The sequence below is a fragment of the Rhipicephalus sanguineus genome, chromosome 3, assembly GCF_013339695.2.
Source record: "Rhipicephalus sanguineus isolate Rsan-2018 chromosome 3, BIME_Rsan_1.4, whole genome shotgun sequence".
Lineage (NCBI taxonomy): Eukaryota > Metazoa > Arthropoda > Arachnida > Ixodida > Ixodidae > Rhipicephalus > Rhipicephalus sanguineus.
This window is the reverse complement of record NC_051178.1, coordinates 104,165,872-104,180,337: the sequence shown is the minus strand read 5'-3', so window position 1 is coordinate 104,180,337 and position 14,466 is coordinate 104,165,872. Positions and strand designations below refer to the sequence as shown.

At 44.8% G+C, this 14,466-nt stretch overlaps 1 protein-coding gene across 1 annotated transcript in view; it reads right to left on the bottom strand.

Annotated features, from left to right (window-relative positions):
* Positions 1 to 14,466, bottom strand: part of LOC119386884 (calcitonin gene-related peptide type 1 receptor) — a 30,622-nt gene that overhangs the window by 10,016 nt on the left and 6,140 nt on the right. The window contains exons 3-5 of the mRNA XM_037654160.2: positions 2,025 to 2,187; positions 1,804 to 1,923; positions 620 to 726 (exon numbers count right to left, since the gene is read on the bottom strand). Coding sequence (XP_037510088.1) covers positions 620 to 726; positions 1,804 to 1,923; positions 2,025 to 2,175 — 378 coding nt within the window. The 5' untranslated portion in view covers positions 2,176 to 2,187. The remainder of the gene's footprint in view (positions 1 to 619; positions 727 to 1,803; positions 1,924 to 2,024; positions 2,188 to 14,466) is intronic.

Here is a 14,466-nt window from a genome sequence, read left to right as displayed (position 1 = left end):
AAATAGGGGGGGGGGGGGGCGTGCAAGGAAGGGGACAGGCGAGGACATAAGGCAGGGGCGGTTGCTGATGAAGCGCGGTCCTTCTCATCTTGCCAGACCAGCCTGGAGCTCTCACGTGCTCCGCCCAGCAAAATGTCGTAAAAGGCGTCGCGCTTGCACTCCCTTGCGCGGTTACAACAGTTGAGAGAGTCGACTTCGCTGCTGGCTTCGTGTTGAGTTCTTCGCCGACATCTCCGTGCGCCCAACGTTGTAAAGAAGCGAGAAGCAATGCGACACGTTTGCTCACTTCTGTTTGCGCTGTTCATAACGCCAGTGTTGCGAAAGCCGGTGCTCGCGCGCATCGAGTGAAGTGTGTCCATGCTTGCCCACGCGCACAGACACCATGTTTCTTCATTTAATTGGTGCGAGAATGCTTGCTGTAGTGTTTAAGGTCAATAAAGCAACGAGCCTTTGTATAACTATTTTATATGCATTGCTATCGCTGTCAGTACTTCGCATTTCTTGCAAAACTGTTCCTTTTTCAGAAGAGCATGCAACACACAACATGTTTATACAATGCAAAGGGATGCCACATGGCATGGTTATATCAGAAGGTAAAAAAAGCACTTATGACACGGACCTGTAGGTCGTGGGTGTCGACGCAAGCCGTGTAGTTGGACCAGACGTGACCAGTGACGGGATGGACAAACCAAGTTCCGTTGGAAGTGCACACCTTGTGCGCCTGCCCTTTCGCAAGTGAACGAGAATATGTGTATCCAGATCAGTGACAGTCGATGTACCGTAAGGCTGCGTCTGTCAGTACAGTGACGATTTACGCAGCCATGAACTCGGATACGAGTAAGCTGACTAATGTCTGACAGAAATTATATCGGTTTAAACGCTTACATGAATAAAGCGGAAGCGAGATTGGATGACCAAGCGAAGTAATGCGCTACTGAACTATTACTCGAGGCCTAATGCGAACACTGTGATTCTCGCTATGCTGCATAGTTCATTACAGAATAGCTGTAAAATGCCATGTCACACAATACATGCCCGGACGGTTTATTTTAAGCAGCGTCTGCGTACTTTATGATTGTGGCGAGCCTTTACAGTTTACTGAGGCCTCAGGTCATACTAGTTATAAACACTATCGTGATTTAAAGCTTCCTAGCTAAATAAAAACCGCATACCCAACCTGACTGTTTAGCGCCGGCGTGAAAGAAACTTAAAGCTCAACGATTGCATGCATACTATATGTTAAATGAAGACTTCACTGTAAGTCGTGCTGTATTGTTTTATTGGAAGCCATCAGAAGCAGCGAGCAGCCGCAAACAGAAAAGCGGCTTCACATTCGCTTTGCCTGCTGAAAAACGTCTACCGTTTTCGTACATTTGCCTCGTTGAACGATTGTGAAACTCCTTTGTCTGTGTGTGTGCGTGTATACGTGCTTCCCTCCCTCCCTATCCCATTCCTCTCTTTCTTACTTTTCTGTCTCCCCTTACCCCTTCCCCAGTGCAGGGTAGCAAACAAGACATGTTTTCTGGTTAACCTCCCTGCCTTTCCGCAATACATTTCTCTCTTTCTTTATACCATGCCACAACAGCCGGCCCTCTGAAGCGGTGAAGCGGTGATCTAGAAGCGGTGATTTCCCCTCCAGAATGGTGCAGCTACACATGGTTCAAGTAGCCAATAATAGGACGCAAGATCGGACTGGATTCCCCTCCCCCTGCTTGATACAATTATATTTCATCCTATATTCTACACTAATACAGATCTATTTCTGTTCATTACGTTGCGATTCAACTAAAATGACGCACTCACTGTACGGTACGAATCCGGCGACGAACTGGGGGCAAGGTGCGTACGCTGTGCGACCGGGCAGCGTATCGTTCCAGCAGCTCCACCCGTCCCAAGTTCTGGGACAAATAGACTCACTGACACCTGCAAGGTGCGAGGAGAAATTTATCATTCGGTTGATCAAGGTTATAGAGGAACATATTATGGAATATATCAGATTGGTAAGGATCTGTGAAGATGTATACCTAAGTGAGGAAGTGGTTTTAGGAGGACACTTTCGAGACAATCCTTGAAGCGGTCGATCTTCTCTTCTACGATTCCGTCCTCACCGCTGTGCAGCTTTTGTTCCCAGGGCACGTCGTCGCCTAGATCTTGGGCAATGTTATGTAAAAGCATCAGTTCGGAATCCTAGAATGAAAACAAATATGTTGCTAGGCACGCTTGCGTCCAACATTGTCTCTTGCATTACAAACACATGTCCAAAGAAACAAGTGTCGAAGGTTATGGAAATTTAACAAAGAACTTTAGATCTTTTAGCAACGTGTTTTTTGTAAGCGGTGTTTTCGTGCACAATATTGTACAAAAGAAATAAATCCCTGTAAGCATACAAGAAAAACAAAAGACGAGTCAACTGTTTAGTTACGAATATAGCAAAATGTGTAATGTTAAGTAAATATACTTCAATGTGACACTCTACCTATAAGGCTTAGAAGGATTTCATGACGAGCTCCTTACTTCTGTGGGTAAGCTGGTACAGGATGTGTAGACTGCAGCAATGCCATTCCATGAACCATTCAAGTGGCAGTCATATTTCGCGGCCGCTGTTTCCGGGAGAAAATGAAAAAAAAGACCGCTATGAAATTAGTGATGTTCGAAACAAAAGTATGCACTTGTTCTAGGTGCCTTATACAAACGCCAAGCGTGTACTTTCTTCGAGCTTTTCCACGAGAATCCTTTTTGTGAGCGTACCATAGAGCACAAATGTAGCGATACGCTATTGGCACAGCTTATATGTTGCACCTTGCTCCAAGTTTATACGCTTTGTCTGTGTTTGCGACGTCTTCACGATAATGTGCATTTAGATAACGACCTCCACTCTATATCTAGCTGGTGCAGTGTACAAGAGGTAGTGGTGGTGATCGGCTTTCGTAGGACGGAAATATTGCTTCTTTGCATACATGCGCGGACCCAGGAGGAATTTATGGATGTCCTTCTCCCCCTCCCCATCCATTATGATTGTGTGGGCAGTGCCGTGCAGCGTGTGGCACGTGACAAACTCCTAAACGTTATTCTTCCAAGCTGTTACTGTGTCTTTGGAAAAGGAGCACTTACTGGGACGTGAATATTATTTATACCAAGTAGGACTGAAAATTGGGCGAGTTGGTAAGGACTTATTATTATGAAACGGCGCTACGGAATAAGACAAGAACATAGAAGGCACACGAACACAAGTGCCGACTCTCAAGTGAAGTTTTCAAGGCTATTGTTATTGATCACAGTCATGCGTGCAATCATCATCGATCAGAATCTCCACGTCAGACCCCCCTCCCTCCCTCCTCTCTTTTGAAGAAACCCGGGATCCGAACCTGGTTCACCTGTATAACATAACTTGTATTAGCACGACAATCTTTACGTTGACTAATAGTACCAATGATCAGTGCACTAAATCGGCTAAGTTGGACACATAAAAAATTTTTATGCCATTGTTTAATTAAAAAAAAAAAGCTTTCTGAATAGATAGAAATAATCTTAAAATCTAAAAGCAGCATCCGTCCAATTTTGAATGTTAAAATTCAAGGAGATCGAGTGAGCCTGAAGATTGTGGTTATAATTCTGCTACCATGTAACGTAACCAACGTATTAGTCAACCGGAATTACTAGTGGATTTCATGTGCGGAACTATTGCGATGTAGTTGTGGGCCTAGCTTAAGAAGACGGCAATTTCCACGGCTGAGTTTGTAAATGTCATTCGAAACTGAATTGTGACATCCTGAAGATGGTAACTGCTGTTGTTACTCTGGTACAGTTTAGTCAAGGACGTGGTTTTCTTTAAGAAAAAAATGAACAAGTCGCAAAGCCGAGTAACGGTTGTCAACATGAAATATGAGGTGTAAACCAGGCGACTGACCGGAAACATTCACTTGTCCGGGAAGGAGATGAGGACACGGCGCCCGGGCTTCGGCGCCCACTGGCGTCGGAGGCCAGCACTGCCAACCGTCGAACGTTCTGTTGCACCTGCTTCCTGTAGAATGGTTGACAGAAAAGGCTCAAATATATCATAACGTTGCATGGCCTGCCGCCATGTTTTGCTCTTTTATCACCAACAGTCTTTTCTCGTCAACATTCTGCTCATTTACCCCATTAGCACTATGGCAGAAGTACAGGTGAAGATGAAAGCTTGAAGAAGTGAAATTCATCTTACAAGAAGCGTCGCTAGAGCCATTGTTTCGACAAGGGGACATTTCTTCAAGTTGATGGCCTGGCGACGACGAGTACACTTTTCGAAAAGGTGGCTCTAGCGACTTTCGTGTTCAACAACTAGTCATCACTTTAAGCACTCCGGGACATATAAATGTGCAACGCCACTTTGTTTCATATATATTGGGGAAGTAACATTTCGAAGCGGCCAGTACAGCGTTAGAAGAACACCCGAGTGTAAGAAAAATCGAGTATTTGCAGAATATTTCTGCCACACAACGATAATCGTCATCCACCTCGCGCACTTTTCTTGCGTTATAACCGTGGTCCCGGAACTTCCCGGTCACGAACGGCGTGCGCGCTATCAGCGTAACATACCAATCTTAGGAAAGTGGCGAGAGCCGGGTTTTCAAGAAAGCAAACGCGAGCAAGCCAGATGACGATTATAGTTTTGTGGCAGAAATACTCCCCAAATAATCGATTTTTTCTTAGAGCGAAATTGAACCGGATCCATTTGTAAATGCATGCGCTGATTCAATGCTGTAAAATATGCTAAACTTGGTTAACGGTATAGCTATAATCAGGGATGAAGGCACAACTGATTTGTTTGTCGGCGAGAACGCTGTGCCCCCAAATATATTTTTCTTCATCTCTGCGCTTCCCGCACTGTGTTTAGCAATTACGTAGTCGTCCATTTCGCCATATATGCTCTTTGTGTTATGTGCACTATGCACACTACATGATTTGCGAGCGCAGCGTACACTGTATATTATGCGGTCGCTATGGGCGCTACGGGCAGTGTAAACATGTTACCACGGATAGCATGGCATGCGTCAGGCACGCTTCGTACCAGTGCAGTCCTAGCAGCGCTCATTTGTTGCTGCTCCTTACAACGAAACAACAGTTGAACTGAAAGAAGATTCACAGCACAAAAAATAGAAAAATAAATAAACAAGCGTTAATAAGCTTAGACTTACTGCCCTCTTGAAAGGGGTCATTAGAGGCGCTCTTGTAAGCAAGCTGAGATGGTTGCTCAGAACGGGACTAAAATAGCGAAACACGCCGTGAAGCAAGACAACCATCGCCATATATCATTAGCGATCAGACCCTGCGCATGACATCAAGTATAACCGCCTGTTGCGAGTGATGAACTGAAATGCCTAATTATGCTGGATTCGGAACTTTGAAAGCCTTCTAAACATTTCAGTGATTCATACGAAGGTATTCAGCTGTTAGTTTTGCTGAGAGGAGATTATCTAGAAAATTTGCTTGCCGTATGGCTTTGCCGGATAAGAAATGTCACGGAGCAACGATTAATCGATTACTGATGCGCTAAATCATTTAACGTTTCTTTCGCCGAATAGGTCAACCGACGAGCACCCTTGCGCGCATTCGCGGCGGGATACCATCGTCGTGCAGATAACTTGTTTTCTTAGCAGGACATCGTCTGCAGATGCGATCTTCACCCAAAGCGAAGCTCGGAAGAAGATGTAAAGGTCACAAGAGCAAAACTGGCGCGTTGACAGATCAACACAAAAAAGCAATTGCCTTTGGAAAGCAATCTCCCCTTAACTCTGACAATCTGGCAGCATGAAAAACTGCCATATGCAAAGTGTGTTGTTCGATATAACGTTTTCTTACCAGTGTTGTTGTGATCGGCTTCGAAAAGTGCCAGCTTGGTGCAGTCGTAGAGTGCTCTCAGCTTGGCGAATACCTTCTCGGTGTGAGGACTATGCGTCCTTGTGTAACACCATGGCAGGAAGCAAATACAGGCCAGCTGCATTCACAAGGTTAAGGGAAAAAAATGTTCAAGGTTCAGTATGACTTAAAGTGCCTTATTTTGTATATCAGCCGAAAAACATTCATAAAGCGACAGTCGCTTTATTGAACGCGAGCATTCGCATCCTAGAGTGGCAAACTCGGGTTCGCTGGTCGTTTTATGCTGACCACAAAAGAAAGGCGCGCTACGAATCTCTGGAATCGGGGTTTGACTCCGAAATAAAGCAAACCTACAAACATACAAGAAGCAACAAACACAGCATACACGACGAAGTTCAGTTCACATCGCCAACACAATACGACATAATAACTGCTTTAGGCGCGAAAAACACACACACCACTTGAGAAGTCGACGGGACGGGACCATCGTATTCTCTTGTGACGTGTGTGTTTTTCGCGCCTAGAGCATTTATAACATGAACCGATACCAACTCACCCAACAAGAAGTTCTGTTACAAAAAAACAATGCTGACATATTTTACGCAACGAATCATACCTTCTTCGATTTTTGTAAAAAAAAAAATCCAACCTGAAACATAAGTGCGTACAAGCACAATCGTGCAAGATGGTAACCGTGTTCGCGATATCGTCGAATGAAGTCGTCATCCTAGGGCAAAATAAGAAAAAATATATAAAAGACTGCGACGCCAGGGTTGCCGCAAGGCGGGACATTTATGCATTTCTTAACAAGGCCTGACGTTAACGTCGGACCAGCATGTCCACGAGCTCACTTTGTATGCTACGTCGCCGGCCCCAGAGAGCGTTAGAAATGGCCATCTGTAGGCATAACAGGGAAGAAGCCGTTGAACGTGACACTTTTAAATTACAGTGTTTACCGCTCCAGACGCACTTGAATGTGCAAAGACGACCGTGTACAGAGGCGATAATGGCTGTATATACGAAGCGAGAATTGGCCTGCCACTGACTCGTGGAGGAATTTCGGAATAGAGACGCTTCTCGAACGTGCCATACCGGCTTTAGTGTAATTTTCAAGAGATGCCGCGCTCAATAACCCTCTGGCTATCTCAACGTCCACTCGTCATGCATTATAAACGCTTATGAAAAACCTGATGGGAATGACTTGCGTTATGTCGTCCTCTAATTCCGTAGATGCGCCTCACTATATACGCAACACAACGTGAGAGATGTAGGCGTCATAGAAATACAAACAAACGACGGAACAGGAAATCACACATTTGCTTAGGTTACAAATCGCAATATTGGCTAGGTGAACGGCATTTTTCCTTTCAGATTACATTGTCTTATTAATTGCCATGCTAAGCTGTAAAGCTTGGAAGTTTCGGGTGTGTGAACATTCATGACGCGTATACATTGATGTTGCGTGGGTAGTTATGTAGTAGTAACAAGATTAGAAATGACGATGTCCATTGATGCGTAAACTTTGTACTTTTTTGTGGTTATTGACAACTTCATGATGTAAATTATTATGTCAGAGAAGATGAGTTGCTGGATACACACTTAGGCACCAACCCGTCCTTCAATACATTTAATGAAAAAAATTGTCTGCCTTCGTGCCGAGTTTAAGGTGCCTGCCGTCACATGCGCTGATTAATATTAATCTTTTTGATAAACAAGCAGGAAAAGATGGCGAAAAATGAATGGTTATTGAAAGATTTATTGTTTAAATTGGAGAATACCTCACTGACAATTTAAACTTTAACTTGAGTTGTGGAGCGTTTGTGAATTGGGAAGTAAAGCACACTGACAACGCCGGCTGATTCGTTTGGAAGGAGCTTTGTAGAAGTTTTTGTCTTTGTCGAAAGGGCGCGTTACCTACAGCTATGGATCCGTATCAACTCGCCAGGTCAAACTGTCTGTTAAATATAAAAAAGAATATTCCTGTCCTTGGTGACGTATGGTGCCTTGTGAATGTGTATACATGATCAAACTTGTCCGAGTTCCAGAAGAATAGCGATTGCCTACTGACTACATGGACGGCATTTGATTTACACAACGCTGGTTTTCCAAGTATGCATTGATTTGCACATTTCTCACAAACTGGTGCACCCATGTACATACGTGATGTGAAGAGCAAAGCAGAAAATTTAACTTGTGAATAAAAGCTTACTGCTCGTACACCTGGATACAGTGACATAAGTTATTCATGAGGAAAGATAAAACAAATAATATTACATGTAAACCTTACCATGGTGAGGCACGTGCTCCTCAGTGTAGTCATGATTTGGTCTACAGCTCTGCAAAATGAAAATTCAGACAGATATCATAATTAGGAGTGACAATTCAGCCCTTTGTATGCGGGCAAACTTTCGCCCGGTAATATGACCGGGGCTATTTGATGCAATGAGCACATGGTCACATAACTTACTCACCAAAGCACCTTCCGTAATCTAAATGCTCAGAGCACCAACCGAAGTTTGTATTCATCAGCTATCTGTGAATTACTTTTGTTTTGGATCCTTATTTGCTTCTTCTGCTACCTGCGGTAGCACTGATATTTGTCTTGCGAGGGGGGTTTTTAAGTGAATCATTCGGCTTGAATGCGAACACTTCGAGCTTGCAAGTTGACTGTCCTCTTACTTCATGTAAGTCTGACATTTCTTCGACAGCCGTGTTGGCATGAAGTATGCATTCAAGACGAAACCTTCAAGTTTTCAGATAGACAGAGTATTGTGTTTCCCTGTACGCCTCAGTCGTAACTGGTTAAATCCAGCTGCCGTAGTTAAATGGCTATGGTTTTTTAGTAGCAGGTTTTTTTTTCCAGCTGCGTAGTCTGCATTTTAGCAAGGGAAGCAGAAAAAAAAAGAACTTCGCATAACCGTGCTTTAGGTTGGCGTGAAAGAGCCACAGGTGGCCAAAACATTCCAGAGCCACAGATTACGCGTCTCACATAAGGTCACTTTGATTTGGGAGCTTAATCCTCTTCATATACTTTATATCCGAGTAATAAAACCACGAAAATTTGAATCATTATTTATGTTGATACATGTGGCCCGGCGCACCTTTTGTTCGTCAAGGGAAATGCTTGCAAAAAAGTTAGGATTGCGATGTGGATCTATGAGAAATGTGTAACAAGCCCAAGAAAAGTAATAATATGATATCAAGACTTCATGAAGAGCATGAAAAGTCAAACCCCTTGATCATCTTTAATCCGTCAGATGGCTTCTTTAAAGATGCAGACGCGTTGAACTCTTGGCAGTCCTTGTAGATTATGTAAAATTATTCAGTCTGAGTCGCAACTCGTCTCACAGGAATAAATTTCGGATAACTTTTCCACAACGTTATTTTTTTCTCGACTATACAGTGTACAGTGGTGTATTGGACAGTGACGCGATATCAAAGCGGATTTCCAAATCTATCGGCTGTGATGTTGACATAATATGAACGCGTAGTTATATGGTTATATCTAGCTAGCGCTGATAGCGGCACAGTAAGATTCCTGTCAATACACAAATGAAAGCTGGCAAAATGAACAAATCGTTCCTTTCAGTTATACAATCAACTATGTAATCACACTGATTACTCTTCACCCTATCAGTGAAGACTGCGAGTACTGTTTGAAATACTCCTAGTATCAAAACTTTTGCTGGTGTTGTACAACATCAAATGTTATTTACATCCTCAAGTAGATTTGTTTTCGCATAAAAAAACATGGTGATTGAGCAATATTGTACGTCATGCTTTCTTTTCTTTTTTTTTTCAGGGGGTTGGACTATACGAATGCAAACAGTACGGTGTGTCGAAGGACTTCTTACTTGATCAGAAACAACGAAGCACCGACGATTCCTTAGTGAAGTGGGCGCCGAAGAAATGTGTAGGAAGACTGCTCGTCGACTCACCGACACGCGCACTCACCGGCTCAATACCATCGGCCGACGCCACACATCCACTCGACACGCACCACTTGCCATCATAATGACAAAACAAATCCTGCGATTCGTCGCGCTCTCAAATGTCCGACTGTCGTCATCGTGTCGCATTTAAGCAGTCCGAGCGTCGAGTTGGTCGTTAGGGTGCTGTCAGCGAGGACGAGGTGTTAACTATTGCCTCATAAATCAAAAAAAGCAATCCAGCTGATTTTCTGATTTCCCCCGCGGCGAGCCTTTGCGACACCACCACACGTATGCGTGAAGCATCGTTGTGTCACAGCAATGCTGGCATTGCGTATACCTGCTGCGCCGGGAATTTGGAGATTGGCGAAGAAGGCTTTGGGGGCTAAGCCCCGCGTGCCCACGTAGGGGAATGCCTTCCGACCATTCGGCGCACGCTGAGAACCGCCGCGATAAGACGTGACCGCGAATGTGAACAGCTCTTGCTCCCTTGTGGGAGAGCAGGAGGAGGAGGTAGAGGGAGGGGAGACGTCATGTGCCGAAGGCACGCGACGCTGTATGTTGCAGTGTACGGCTTGTATTGGCACGCTTACCGTGCTGAGAACAGGTTTGCCGATTGAAATCCCCAGTATTCATGTACAGCTGACAGAAGTGAGTTTTTTCGTTGTTTCCTTTGTGTCATCGGTGTTTATACGGATCTCATAACAGCGCCTTGACCATGTCTATAGGCGGACTCGAGAAGACCAGCAAAAAGCGCTGCACTTCGGAATGCTGCATGACGTATTTGAAGCCAAATATTGTTAGGATTAAATTTTAACTGAAACTGATGGTGACTGAGATTGTTGCAGGCACGGCTCAGTGTTACTGAACGACACTGATTACTGCACCTATTCTGTGGTGCTGGCATTGAGAAACATCGTCTTGTTGTGTTCAAATTGGCCGCTTATTAAAAAAAAAATTGCGCGAACAACGCAATGCCCAATTTTATAATGTGATATCATCAAAGGTTATCTGAATGCAAAAAGCTCTGCTTTAATAACTTGTTATGCATGTCGTTGCTCGGTATTTTCATACTTATGCATTGCCTAAGTCATTTCCCTCTCATTCTATAGGTTGACCATACAATATTTTGGTCACTACAGCTGCGCTTTTAAATAATGGTTACAAGAGAACTCTGCCCCTGTAGAAAAGGAAAAAAAAACCTAGGCTATTCTTTCTACAATAAAGGGGAAGTCCTCGAGAGTGCTATCAATATAACCCGAGTCAACGTCTGCTCTATTCTCTATGCATTTTACAATAATTTCGATATCACCATACTTGCAATATTGCACTAATATTTTCCTTGCCCCAAACAATCGCTCATTTTCTCTACTATTTGTCCGCAAATTGATGACTGCCCAGTATTGCATGTGTGCCAAAAAAGAGAGATAGAAACATAGCAGGCACTGGTATATTTCATCTCATATACAGGCAGTTGCCGCAACGAAACCCGCAAAAGTATATAGCATTAGTATGGAAAGTTATACTGACGGCTATGACCATTCTCAGGCCTCTCTCAGACTTAAAACTTAAGTCTTCACCGAACGCTCGCTATGAAGTAGCTGTTAATGTACTAATAAGTTGTAAATCCAATATGCTAGGAAGTTTAATCTCATTGTTTTGCCATTGTACACGAATGTGTATGCGGTGCCCCAAAGATGAGCAAGAAGAATGTCACACGAGCGCTTCTGAAGCACACATTGTTTTCTTTGCGACGTCACATCAGGCGGAACCAGCCATTACTGAAGTTGATCGAAACGCATTACATGTCAATCACGTGTAATGTTTATACCGGAGATCACGGATATATCGCGCATTCGATGAGTATAGATGCGCACGTTGAGTAGCACGGGCAAATACCTTCAGGTTTTCTATCTAACTTAGTAATACTTGCTGCTGGGCTTGCTGGTAGATGCTTACCGAAATACAAAAAGACGCGTAGCCACCATAGGACTCGAGAGAGAACAGAGTGGGGCGTCACTAGCAGCGACTGTCCCCGGTATTATAAAGAGGAGAACAGAAGGCAGGGTCTACTACAGAAGAACTATAACTCAGTACTACTTTTTCTGGGCTGGTTGGTGCATGCTTACCTGAAATAGCCGTTGCTGCTAGAGACCTCCTTTTCCTCTCTGTTTCGAGTCCTTCTGTGGTGGTTACGGTCTTTTTGCATTTTAGTATCCCACAGACAGCCTCACCACATAATAGAGATTTCCACCTCTTGAAGACTATATCAGAAGAGAGATACAATCTCTATGCTTTTATTCTTGACGTCTTACACGTACGGAACACAAGAAAAGCGACGAAACAGGGAAAGACGCAGAGATACGCAGTTTGCTATTAGCGCTGCGTGTCACTTCGCTTTCATTTTGCCTTTGTGTTTTGTGCGTCACGTATATCAGGTCAAAATGTGCGAACTCGCAAATAGGTCACATTGGGAAAGCATTAAGTGCAGAAGGATGCGCAGGGCACGTACCACGGCAGCTTCAAGTCAGCAGATGGCGATGTCTTGTTCATCATCACCAAATATTACTTACAGAAGCACATGCTTATTAGAATCGGCATAGTTATGGGTGACCTTAAAATTTAGCAAGATGATAACTACAAGCAGTGTTGAGTAGTCTAGAAGGAAGCTTCGTGAGAAGGGTCAGTTGACGAAAATACGGGTGTGTGTACTAAAAAACCCTCTCAAGCGTGGCAGTTTGTCTTTGTGGCGTTGCGCCACTAAATAAAATAAAAGCAAAGCTGCGTCCGTGGACGACCACACCTGACGGCTTTCATCTTCGAGTTGGGATAGCGAAGGCACAGATGGCTATGCGTGCTTTCTTTATAATGGTATCACATCGGAGGACTAAGATCATCAATATAGTAACGAGGCAGGAACAGTTTCACTGATTTATCAAGTCACAGCGTACAAAAACATTTCAACATTAATTAAACTTCGGTAATTAACAAACACAAAAATGACTTTACTACCTGCTGGGTAAGAACATTGGGCATGTGAGAAAAGAAGATGGACTTTAAAATGATTTATACGTGCAACAGTGGCGCACATGGAGCACTTCATGGAAAATAGTGCGTCGGGTTGGACAACATTTAGCAGGAGTGTGTTTTTTTGTATGACATGATAAACACCAACTCGCTAAAAGACGGTGCTCTGGTGAGCGAATGAATAGTCGTTCGCGACGTAGAGGGAGTGTTTGTGTTTAATAAAACTTAAAAAAGCTTTTGGTGGCAAAATAATTTGCAAAAGCTTTTGCTCCTTTCATGTGCTTAAGGTCAGAAAGATCTCTGTAAAAAAGTGTAAACTGTGTGAGGAAGAAGATCGGCAAGCATGAAGGCCCATCGCTCGGCTGGCTACCAGACCGACAATTCGCTCTCTGGCTACGCCCTGCTGCTACGATCGTCGCTCTCGTAGAATCCTCAATAAACCCCCGTAACAAGTGGTGGAGGTGCTGGGTAAGCAAATCTGGAACTACGCAACGGGAAACTCAAGCCCGCCTCTACAATGACAGAAGGTGGACCAATGCAGCAGCAACAACCCGGTGCCACGGTGACTACCGTGCTCTGCCCTGGCCCGTTCCTCAACGCGACCCACCAATCTTCAGCGGTGCAGAAGAGCAAGATGTGGAAGACTGGCTCGCTGAATACGAACGAGTGAGCGTGATAAACCGCTGGGACGAGCACGAAAAGCTCAACTACCTGTCATTTTACTTGAGCGGTGTCGCCAGCGTGTGGCATCGAAACCACCAACGTGACCTCCCGACATGGGCTGCCTTCAAAACTCACGTGACGGAGGTATTCGGGCGCCCCGCCGTTCGCAAGCTTCGAGCTGAGCAACGTTTGCGTGCTCGTGCGCAGCAGAGCGGTGAGAATTCACAAGCTACATAGAAGACGTTCTCGACCTATGTAACCGCGTTGAGGGAGCAATGACCGATGCCGAGAAGATTAGGCATATCTTGAAAGGAATCGAAGACGATGCCTTTCAGATGCTGCTGGCGAGGAACCCATCAACAGTGTCTGACCTAGTGAGCCTTTGCCAAAGCTTCGATGAACTGCGCAAACAACGTGCAGCCACCCGCCAATCTCTACCACCCGCGACTTCAATGTCCGGCTTGGCTGTTGCTCCGATCACACGTCCCTGCTGCAACAGATTAAGGATTTCGTTCGAGAAGAAGTCGCTCGTCAGCTTTCGCTGATGCCGCTTATTCACGGCCAGTCGAGTTCTCCATTGGCGCCAGCTCTCCAGAACATAATCAGGGATCAGGTAGCCGATCAAGTTCCACCTTCCTCCTTCAGGCTCCAAGCTGCTCCTCTGACGTACGCTGAAGTCGCTTCGAGGCCTGTGCTACAAAGTTACGGCCCACGTCGCCCACATATGCGCCCGCCAGTATCTCCACCCCCGCCCGACCAGCAGTACAGTACGCACGAGCTGAAAATCCTTGGCGCACAGAAGACAACCGTCCTATCTGTTTCATTGTGGTCTTCCTGGGCATGTGGCACTTACTGTCGCTTTCGTGTACCGAACGTCTCGAACAATATGCGTCCACCATGGGTCACGTATGCGCCCGTCAGCCCCGCCGTAGTTATTCGACGACCACGAATCTGCTCCTGTCGCTGAGGCACCATTCTCCTCCCGCCGTTC